The sequence below is a fragment of the Lichenostomus cassidix genome, chromosome 7, assembly GCF_008360975.1.
Source record: "Lichenostomus cassidix isolate B80296 chromosome 7, HeHo_3.0, whole genome shotgun sequence".
Lineage (NCBI taxonomy): Eukaryota > Metazoa > Chordata > Aves > Passeriformes > Meliphagidae > Lichenostomus > Lichenostomus cassidix.
Window position 1 is genome coordinate 18,141,333 of NC_139488.1, and position 12,152 is coordinate 18,153,484.

Sequence of the window (12,152 nt, forward strand, 5' to 3'; positions counted from 1 at the left end):
ATGATAAATGCAGAGGGTAGGAAGATAAATTTAAGCCCTCTGTCTTTAGAGAAAACACCTATGCATTAACTGCCTTGCTTCCAAAACAGGCAGGAGGAGCTCCATTATTCCCACCTAGCTATAAACCATCATTGGGAGCAGGAAGAACTTCTGATGCTTTTGACCTTCAAAACACAAGATACTCCATTAAACGAAGAAGCAGATATTTTAGTGAGCAAAACATTATATATGTACTGAAGAGCTCTAGATCTGTTTCTGACTATATCACAGAACTGTTAGGGGCTTGCTGTATGAATGCCAGTAAGCTGCATTGGGGTCTTTTCTACAGTTTCATGATCAGGATGAGGAGGAGTCTCTTCACCTAGTTTATACGCTTCAAGGAGATTTAACATTTCAAATACATTGGACAGTTATTAGAATATTGAGATGATGATCTGGATACAAGGTTCACGAGGTTAAAATACTAAGGTTAGAGGACTGAAGGTAAGTTAGAGTTTTAGTAATACTGTTATTGAAATACCTTGATGAAGAAGGTGGAGGAAATCAGAAATTCCCACCTAAGAACTGGTGGAAGTTGTAAGAACTATGGTGCTTGTGTGGAAGACATAAAATCCTCTAGTGAAGCTAAGTCACCAGTTATACATCTTGGATTGATTATATTAGGTCATATTGCTTCTCATAAACAAGAAGGATGGACAGAAATGTTTCAATCTTCTGTAGCTGCCCTTTGAATAAAGTAAAACTGACTGAGACAAGATTTCAGACAGAAATCTGTAATAAAAATGGGACATGTATTTCTTCAAAACAAACTTCTTTCTGTACTCTGAGAACAGCTATCAATGAGAGACCCTCTAGTTTTGATGAGTAGCTGGTATATATAAAGAATGGAATTTAATGTTATGGAAGTTTGTACTGAAGTCAATGTTCATGCTGACTACTGTACTGCAGGCCTCAGGTCATACAGAATGGATGTTTACATCAGGAAATGTCAAGTATTGAATAGGTAGTAATACAATAGGTTTATAATTGAGGGAGATTGAAGTTTAAGATCAAGAAGGCAAGAAACCAACTACACTGTCTTGAGGAAAACCCTAATGAAAGAAACACTGCCTTGGTAAGATTACTAGGGGGTTTAATGATATAAAAGCAACAATACAGACACTATTTGGAAAGCCATGCTCATAACTCTAATGTCAGTGACAAACTTACAAAAATTTTTAGATCCAACTCGATTTCAAGGAAAGATTTTACAGAAGGCTATGAAAGAGGAATAAGCAAGAGTCCTATGAAAAGCTGGAAAGGCTGTGCAATATAATACAGCATTTACCATAACAGCTTCTTTCTTCTCCCCGTGCTAACACAGCCAAAAATGTGAAACATCATCCTCAAAAGACAACCAGTGGGACCTGCAGGATGGAAATCTCTCCTGCTTGTACATGTCCTTCCACAGGACTGACCGTAGCCAGACACACTGCAAAAACTGAATAGCATGACTATTTCAATGAAAGTTTCCAAAATAATTCCATTTTATTACTGAGGTGGAGGGGTGTGGCTAGCACAGGTCTTTCCCATGAGAATTCTTTTTGTGTTTCATAAACAAAGATAAAGTTTGGATGTTTTTTAAAAGAGTGTCCCAAGATTTGGACAGCTCAGGCCTGGCCAATCAGGCCTAGGGGGAGGTCTCAGGCTGACCAATCGGGGCGACATCTGAAAAAACTATATATATATAGAAATCAAAACAATAAAGGCTTTTTTCCTTCTTGCCACTGAGAACTGGGTTCTTTTCTCTGCTAGCAGCTCAACAGCGACAGAGGGGAGGGAGAAAAAGCAATTAATTACTGACTTGCATAGAATCATGTATGAAAACACTTGGAATTTGCATATTCTATTTACCACCATGACACTAACTCAGTGAACAGAGGATTATTGAATCTCCATTTTGTTCCACTACTCTGTTTCCAGTATGGACTTTTCCACTCAGTAGTATTGATTATCTAATGATTAAAATTGATCAAGCTGCAGATGAATCCCGTGTCTATACTTTGAAAAGCCTAACCAGTTGAAATTATTGGGACAAGCCAGCTGTATTAAAAGATACTGAGATTACATTTGGTTTTATTTCTTTTATAAGCTCCAAACAGAGAGTGAATTCCATATCACTAGAAGAATGATGCTGATTAAAACTCCCACAGAATTTAGTTAAAATGGTCACAGAGGTCAGTCCTGAAATAAACTCAAAAACAGGGGCCTTGGTTAGCAGTCAATATTCACTAGAAAAGCATTCAGAACACTGAACAGACAGTCTGACATTACAATAAATAAAACTGAAATTTCTTATAATTCTAATAGATTAAAGGGATCTCATAATTTGACAGTTTATACACAATGTTAGAATTCCTTATCTTCAATAAAATTATCTGTAAGGTATTACTTTAAGGGCACTAGGATTTAAACGAAAGTGTCAACTAATATTTTTGTATTTTTTCTTTGGCTCACAAAGACACTAAAATACCATAAACATTATTTAGAACTTCAATAATATATAAATAGGTTACATTACAAACAGAAGAAAATACAAGACAACTCTTCAGCATGGTAAATCTCTGCATATAAAGAAGCAAATATTTCAGATACCTACAATTCAACAGTTATCTTGCTGTAAAACTATTACATTTAAATCCTTTTACACAAAGTCATTTAACAATAATATACACAATCTACACAAATTAACCTCTAAAAATACAGCAATAATATACCTGTTACAATGACTCTGCTACTGTTATCCCCTGATTTGACACTAAAGGGCAAGTACAACTATTTTACTCAAAGGTGCTCTCAGAGATTGCTGTTTTGTATGTGAGAAAAGCACCAACAATAAGATCTAATACTGTTATACATTTGCTTTAGCTCCTAAGAATCTACATTTTAGAAATGTTTCTATATGTCTATTTCTGTCTGGCAGAAAAACTTGTAGCACATTATCCACATCAAAACTGTTGAAGGAAAAGTTAATTTTCTTAAAGTGGAAAACATGCTGTGGCTTAGATCTAAGTTTATAACCACTTTTTATATATATATATATATATGTATATATATAATTTTTTTATTTATTTATACTGTACATATATACTGTGCAGAGTTCTTAATTTGCTATTTTAATACTTACTAATTTCCTGCTGACTACAATAAACAAGACCAATGTAAGAGTCAATAGTGCTTCAACTTCAAGATAATACATTTTCCCTCAATAATATGATCTACCAATACATATATATTTCAGTAGCCTATAGCTGTTTTGTTTAAGGATGTCTTAGGAGATTGGAACTTACAGAAAGAGAATTTCCTTAAAACATGTTCTGCAGAACTGGGTTAAAAAAATAGCCCGTGCTGGAAAACCGTGACTTAGAGAAATAAATAATTCAACCACTAGAGCTCCTGCCCCAACCTCTCTATTTCCTCAATGAGGAAGTCAATGTCAGACTTAGTTGCTGCTGGGTTTGAGATGACCATTCGGAAGAAGTTGACTTTATCGCCCTGAGGCTGATATCCAACCATGGTGGTACCTGACTCCATCATCAATGCCTTGATTTTGGGTGCCACCTTTATTTAAAAAAAAAAAAAAAAGAGAGAGAGAGAGAGACAAAGAGAGAAGAAAAACAATTATTCTTCCTTTGTATGTCACAGCATTTCTTAATTTGGATTTTTTTTAAAATTATTTTTGAGAGGCACATGTTTTAATAAAAAATGTCTGTAACAGAAAAAGCTTAAAAAAACGAAATATGTAGGATTGGCTATTTAAAGGAAAATTGACAACAATAATATCTGTCTTTTGATTTACACATTAATAGCATCCTAGAGTATTCACTATGTAATAATTTTATATATTAAATGTACATCTCATTTCTTTGTGCTGAAGATTTTGTCATGACGAAGCATTTTCTGCTTCTGCATGAAAATCCACTCCAGACCTTTTTGAGGCTAATGGATGTTTTCCATGAGAATATTATGTATCCTCAAAGCAATTGGTGTGTAGGGACAACAATGGAAATCTTTCAACAAGATCTATGTCATAAAGAATATTTTCTGTTAGCGTAAGCCATGGAAACCTTCCAGTAGTTTTGCAATACTGTATATTTACCACAATCTCACTTCCTTGGTTTAATTTAAAAGGAATAATGTTCTGACAGTCTTAATATTTGCTATTGACTAAGCCCAGTTTTTCCATCCAGACCTTCTTTCTCCTGCTCTACTCTCTGCCAGCCAAGGTCAGATGTCTGGCTCTTTTACTGTTTTGTAGAATGCTTTATGATGTCCTCTAAAACTTAACAGAGTCAAATCAAATATTTCATCCCTCTTGCTGTTTCTTACCTCTTGCCTCTATCTTCCTCTATTCTCTTTTTTTCCCTTTTTTTTTTTTTGGGGGGGGGGTGCAATTTATTTATATGACATGTGGCTTGACCCAGGAATTTCTATTCTCTTTCCCCATTGTAATGCAGTCATAAAATCCTCTAAAAAATCTCCCAAGTCTTCCCATTCTCCTCCCTTCCCTAACACACACACACACACACACAAGCACGCACAAGAGCAATTACTCTTGACACCTATGAAATAATTCTTTTGTCTCCTGAATGTATTTCATTCCACTTCTGTCTAAAACACTACTACAAAATTAATGTATTTTGTTTCCCTCAAGTCCTAAGTTACATGATATTTTTCCTAATGATGCTTCTATGATGCCTTCACTTCCCTCTACCACTTCAAATAAGTTTAAATAAGTTCAAATAACTTCAAATAACTTCAAATAAATTTATCCCAAAGTCCTTCAAAGGGTATTCATTTTCACTGAAATGCATTAAAATGCACTGGCATTTAAAATAAAAATAAATACCTGAGAAGGAAGTTAGAGATTTTCGTGTCCTTTACCTGTCCAAGCATTTTCAAATAATTACCCTTCTGTTTTTCTTGCTGATAAGCTGTCCTATCCAAACAAGACTGTGATGTCTGTGGGCCTAGCTATTTTTTGAAGGCTTGTAACACTTGTGAGCACAGAAGTTCCAAACCAAAGGATAACTGAGTATGTTCTGACTCTGGTTCTATTGGGAAAACATAACTTCAGCATCAATATAAATAGGAGACAAAAGTGAACAAATATGAAGGTCATACCAAGCAATGGAGAACTGGTGTCTCAGAATTTGGAGTATGTGTCAGCACACAGAGACATTATTTTTAATAAATAATAAACTTTGGATTGAAAGAGTAGATTATCTTTTTACACTTAACCAAAAATACTTACCCTGTGTAACTTTTCTCTTCTCTCATCAGAGTCTGGCATGCCCCTGAGACTTGGAGGAATATACCAAAAACATACATTTGTATGCTCAGGCTGCAGAAAGAAACAAACATATACATCAATTAAAAAAATAATACAGATCAGTTCCACATGAAAGGCTAGTCAGTAGCATATTTTATCACAGACTTGAAATACAAAATATAGTATTAACTTTCCTTGTCCTGCCTGCTAACAGATTGAAGTACTGCTGCTTGCATCTGCTGCCTTAGATTCCCTATACATTGTCCCATTTACAGTATTTAGAGTGCTAATGAACTGCAAATGCTTTTCACCTTTGTGCAGTTTTATGAGTAACTGTTTTCCAGGATCACAGCAACGGCAACCCAATTTTCCATTTCTTAGTAAATGGAGAAATGAAGTTTATACTAACACTCAAAGGTTTAGGTAGTGGCACTAGCAACAGAACATACAGCAAAAATAGCAGATTCTCAGTTATGTGTGTCATAATCTCAGTGTGAGTAGGTTGTGTTAAGGTAATCTTCAAGCCCTAGACTGAGAAGTCCTCTCTAGAAGAGGAGAAGATAAATCTGATATTTATAATACAAAACCACTTGCATTTGACAAAAAAAACTGCCCAGATGCCAATAGTCATGTAGTTCTTTAGAAAATAAGAGCAGTTTTGCATAGCTGTCTCGAAGAACTGTGAGAAGCATGAAGACAGGTTTGGCTCTTACATATATGAAGGCAAACTTACCTCCCCTTCAAAAACCATCTCAAATTCTTCTCTGTTTTTGATTTTAGTGTAGAGATACTCTGCCAGCTCCAGGCATTTATTGATCTGATTTTCAAATCCTACTGTACCCTGTTTTAATAAGAAAGTATTAATTATATGGTCATTTTTTTCTCCTCTGATACAATCATATTTTCAGACAGGCTTCACTCAAATATTTTCAGGCAGAAAACATTTAGCGGTACTATTTCTTGTAACTTAAAAGCAGAGTTAATGAATACTAAAAAAGTGGCTAAAGGTGGCCTAATTGTAAGTCAGTTTGGTTTTGTCTCATTTTAAAAGAATTTATTATGAAAATAATAAAGACTTTCACTATTTTTAGTAGATTATTTTAAGTCTTTTGTATTTTTTTTCCAGTTTCCAAAAATGTTACGGGTATTAAGTCTTGGCTTCACAGCTGTTGCTGAAAGACCAGAAACTTGGAATGGGAACTCAGTTGAAAGGGTAAGAATTGGGAAGCAATTTATTTCCTCTGAGCAGTTTGCTAGAAATGTACATTTAAGTCAGCAAGCAAAAGTCTGCAATACGTTTACTAGAAGCCACTTGCCTACACACTGATCTTTTGTCAAGATCATAATCCCAGAAAAAGCATATGAATGCTGATAATAAATAGTTAGTTTTGGTTTGGGGTTTTTTTTTTTTTAATTCAGGCTTTGTACCTGAATGAAGAAGCAAGCACTTTCTCCCAAAGTGAAAATCATTTTATGATTGTGGATTTTATCATTAGATTTAATATCAATTTTATAAAAAAATATTCGTTTGTGAACAGGTTACCCAACTAAATTCCCATTTTGCCAGCAGAAGAGCAAGAATAACAGTAATGAGATGACTGGAGATAAAGCAATAAAAATGAAATGTGTTTTCTTGACTACATGAACCCTAATCTTGTGAACATGTAAACCTGGCCATAAACCCATGCTTAAAATCAGCTATCTGGGCATACCACAGTAGTAACAGATAATCAACCATTGAACTGTCAGCTGGGCAAGGCTTCCTAATAAAAAGGCTTTGTCTTCCAAATTACTTATAAAATCTATGCATTGAAATGTCATGTTCAAAGGACCCTTGTAAGTCATCAAGGCTACTCTGCTGTCGCTACAAGTAATCTGTCATAAAATACATATGAAAGTGTAGAGAATCACAGCTAGAGACCGTTTTGGTGCCCTGCCCTCAATGATTATTCTGCAGAACTCATCTAGTGACTTAAACCTTCCTTCTAATTGCCACCTGAATTTTCTGATAGCAAACATTGTTCTATAATTCAAATAGTTATTTCTTGAGTTAATACTTGGATACTTGTGTGTTTAGAGATTGTAATTACACAAGCATTTATATTAAAATAAATTGTTCCATTACATGGTACCTATAAATTAAATACATACATTTCTGGTTTTTGCGCTAAACTCTTGTTATTTACCTTTGCTTTCCACATCAACCAGAATTTGAAAATGTCCACATGTCGACCACACTGTATTGCCTTATCTCCAGTGTCATAGGAGACATCATACTGTTTGTCTGGCTGGAAGAGATAGCCTGCACACATTTGATTGCAGCCTTGAAGGATACCCTGTAATGAAAACCATGTACACCCATATTACTTACCTGGCATGTGCACATGAGAAAATGTACACATTAATAATGTATAAAAATGTATTTCAAATGTGTACAGAAGAATTGTTCTTTAATGCAACATATTATAACATACATATTTTGTAAAACTGAGCTACAAAATTAATTTTATAACCTAAGGTGGTTCTCTTAGAAGTCTCTCAGTAGTCATATAGTTTTACACACACAAACACACCCCACTGAAAGAACAGTCTCAGATTAATTTGGATACTTAGTTTGTGATATTAGTTTCGTCCACTTCAATTTGTAAGGCTATGATCTTAACTCTTAAATTTCTGATTTTTCAAATTACACACCAGAATAAAGCTGTGGTCTCTCAGTTCAACAGATAGCCACACAAAATGAAGTGAAAATACTTAATTGAAGACTTAAACTTTCTATATAGTTCAGCTTTATGACACTTAACACAAGTGATAAGTATAAGCACAAATTACATAAACCAGATATTCTTTGCTTATAAAAAAATGTGGTTCACAAAAAATTTTTGACTACTGGTAAAAATGTCTGCTGGAAACACAGAGGAGCAAATCTGTATGTTACACAGAAGTCTTATATGTGACATTTCTAAAACTATTTGCATTTCCTTTAGAGCTTATTAGTGTTTTTTGAAAGAAACTTGAAGACACCAGTGTGTCTGATAAATACAAAAACACCTATCAAAGTTCTCATACAGAGAACAAAAACCTTGCAAAAATGCTGCAATAGTTGGCACAATAAGCATCCATGCCACTAAACAAAGGCTTGTGCTTCCCTTTGATAGATGTGTTTTACAAAGATAAATAAATGCTGCAGTCTTCAGTTTAGAGATGGATTGACTAGAAGAACAATGGCAGACAGAGGGCTGCAACTTAAAACTCTGCCATCCCAGTTCTATACACAGGGATTACTTCTTCAGCTAAGCTCTTCCAGTAGCAAATGGCATACAAGAGATTAGCAGACAATATAATTAGTCCTATTCACAGACAATATTACTTTCTTTCTTATAATTTAATAAAAATATTTATTGCGTAAAAGAAACAAGACTCTGGCTTTGCTTTCATTGATGACAACAAAGAATCTAGATGAGAGCCCTAAAAATACAGACAGTCATAATAAAAGCAGCATGTTTCTTTCCACCATAACTGAGAAACTTTTAAACCACTGTGTAAGGTAAAAAACCTGCTTCTTATTTAAACAGTTTGGACTGTGACGGAGTACCAAGACTGAGGGTTTATGTTCAGTATATCATAGAAACAACAGGGCAGGTGCTCAGATGAAGTACACCAGTATGGCTCTATTGTTGCTGTTAGAATATGCAACGATCCAACAAGTGAGGATCTGACCCATCTTATGTACCACTTTAACAAAAAAAGCCAAAAACCTCAGGACAGATAAAACAACTTCCAAAACAAAATGTAAATCCACACAATTATTACTTCCAAAAGAATTTTTGAAATGAAGCAGATTTTGCAGTACTCTCTTTAAAAGATATTTACTTTTTAAAAAAGTGTTTAATTATTAAATATAAGGCAGACCTTCTCCCGGACAAGAATGGCAGAACATTGTAACAACACTCCCATCATCTTGTGTGGATTCCAAGTGACTGAGTTGGCTCTGCAAAAAAATTACACATTCAGATAGGTCTGGAAAACAGAAAATTCATCTGAAGCAGTCAACTTTGTTTTCTGCTTTCAGCAGGAAATACATGGAGTTTTTACCATGATGATATCACTATGGATATTATTACTGTCTTAAGTATCTTCTTTCCCAATTAGGCTGCCCCGGAAAGGAATATTTTTTTGTGTTAACATTGCAATGTCAGACTTGTGATTAGTTTATATTATTACTAATACCAGCTCATTAGTATCAGACTGATTAGCTGATACAGTAACATCATCCCCAGAAGATTCCACTTCTAGAAATAGCACTAATAAAAATAACAAGATTGGTTTGGCATGTTCTGTCAATTCAAGGTACTGACTGGGAAAGCAGGGATGTCAGAGAATTACAGACTAAAATGAATTATGGGAGAATACAGTTCTTCAGTAAACAGCTGCTGGAAAAGTAGAAAGGAAAAGGAAAGATGCTTTTCATGCTTACTTGCTTTCCCAGTCAGAGTCACAGCATTTGCTTGTCAAGCCCATGGACTGTTAAAAGGCTCTAAAACTTTATATCACATCCTACCATTCTGTATGTAAAGCTTAAAACTTCTTGCACATAAACACAAGTGAATGCAGAATATCACCTAATTTACAAGTCAAACAGATGTTCTGTATTTTAACATACTATCCTAGACAGTTTAATGATGATGCTAAAATAAATGTGCCAACATTGCACATCCATTGACCTTTTCACCCTGAGTAATTAATTACCAAATGTCCCCTTGATTCACTGCATGTTCCAGAGAAGCAAAGTGCGTAATTGTATTTCACAGACCATGCATGTGTTTTTACAATGTGGTTGAAAGAAAATTAAAAGGGATTTCCTCCTCTTCTACACAATGCTCTCAGAGGACACAGACACAACCACAGTTTCTCTATTTTGAGCAACACAACAAGGTCTTCACCCCAGTCTGAGGACCACTGATTTCTAGGTATGATTCCAACCTCTGTGTGTGCTAGGTTAGACTGTAGTACCCCTCAGCTGAAAGAACAGTGCAGCCTGTGCTGTATTAGAGAGCTCACCATCCATTTAAAATCAGCTGCTTATGCAATGCAAACCAGCAGATAAATAACTCAGACTTAGGAGGCAATTAAAGAACTTCACTGATAGTTCAGATGGAGCAGGCAGGAAAAAGGAATTTATATAATGACTTATTTCCTTTTTAAAACACTATGCCTTCAGTTTAGCACATTCATTTAACTTTCAGGGTTTCAAACAACGACAATTGTAAGTCATTCTTCTCAAGGAGCATTAGGTTTATTTTAACATGAAGATGTCACTCTCTCCTCAGTGCAGCCACCCTGCCAGAGGCTATCCTACCACAGACAGTCCCAGCTCTGTACCATGGCAGCATGCCAGCCCTCCATGCCAATGTCTCTGAGCAGGCCAAGTACCACCTGAGTATCAGCAGCAGACCCCAGCTGGGGCCCATGACAGGCAATTACACAGTACATGTGGGCCCCATCCCATGTTTGATGTGTATAGCTGACTAGGAAAGAAATAATTTCATGCTTCATGGCCTGCTGCTTACTGTATTTGCTTAGAATTATGGCCTTAATTAGCACCTCTGGGTTGACCTCAGGTCAAAAGGGGTGTGCCAAACTCCTGTGACCAAACCTCTGTAGCTTAAGAAAATGATTTTGCAATGCTGACTTAATATTAGTCATGTTGCCATGAGTCAGAGGCACACTGGTCTGGGCAAAGGTTTGAGAGGATTCTGCTGCTTCTGACGCCCCATGCTCCTGTCCTTGTGACAGAAGGGTCACCATGGTTTTGCTGCCAGTCCTTCTGTGTACTATCCTTGACATTGAACTTATTCTTCACTTACTGTGTGAGATGCCCAAACCCAGGAAAGTTTGTTTTCCCTAAGGAAGAGCATTGCTCACTGTACTCATTTTACACCTTTACACAGTGCCCATATTCAGCACAGCCAACTCAAGGAAGCAATTTGGTACTAATTTAAGAGCATAGGGGTGGAGCTTGCTTCAAATATTTTTTGCTCCCCTGGAGGCTGATATCTCCAATGATGGAAAAGATCTGAAGTTTCTGATTCTTCATTGCTTTTCTGATTTTTTTGCAGCTGGGCAGCATTTTATGGCAGAAAAGTTTCAAAGGAAATCTAGAGACAAACACACCCATGGGATTATAAATACAGCATCTTCTACAGATTGTCATCATTGGATATGGGAACAACTGTGCCAAAAACTATGCCTGGAATGACTCCTGGGTCAAAATTGTAAGGACCAGTGGGAGGGTCATGCTCTCACTCTGCTGTCAACACAAATGCTTTACCTCTTGAAATGTGATTCTGTCAAAGGCTGACTTCTGGTCTCAGTGGGCATCTTGGCAACCTGAGTTATGTACTTGGGGGCACACACACGCTCTTTTCTGCAGACTTCACTCTGACCTCTAAAGAGCTTCCTGCTTCCATGTAATCCTCACATGGCACCAACACACAGGCCCTGTGCCCTGAGACAGGTGAGCATCTCTGACCCTTTCTGGCCTCTCTATAAGTGACCTCAGTCTTCTCCCTGGTACAGCACAAGTGTATCAGCACTGTGCTATCATAGTGCTTTCCAGCCTTGTAGGTACTGAAACTTGCCCCTGAAAATTGCTGCTAATTCAGTCTCTACCTCCTCTCTTTGTTGTATATACCTACCTATTTTTGCGTGTGTGTATATATATATATATATATATATATATATTTTTGAGCAATAGAAGACTAAGCATGTATGTTCCATTTACAGAACACTCATGAACATATGCTCTGTATTTTCCGGAAAAACTGCAAACATCTTTCAG

General features: G+C 36.1%; 1 protein-coding gene across 1 annotated transcript in view; it reads right to left on the minus strand.

Annotated features, from left to right (window-relative positions):
* Positions 1-2,083: 2,083 nt before the first annotated feature.
* The window catches only part of GAD1 (glutamate decarboxylase 1), a 31,449-nt gene continuing 21,380 nt past the window's right edge, over positions 2,084-12,152 (minus strand). The window contains exons 13-17 of the mRNA XM_085066492.1: positions 9,224-9,302; positions 7,498-7,647; positions 6,045-6,152; positions 5,294-5,383; positions 2,084-3,600 (exon numbers count right to left, since the gene is read on the minus strand). Of these exons, the coding sequence (XP_084922618.1) occupies positions 3,427-3,600; positions 5,294-5,383; positions 6,045-6,152; positions 7,498-7,647; positions 9,224-9,302 (601 nt within the window). The 3' untranslated portion in view covers positions 2,084-3,426. The remainder of the gene's footprint in view (positions 3,601-5,293; positions 5,384-6,044; positions 6,153-7,497; positions 7,648-9,223; positions 9,303-12,152) is intronic.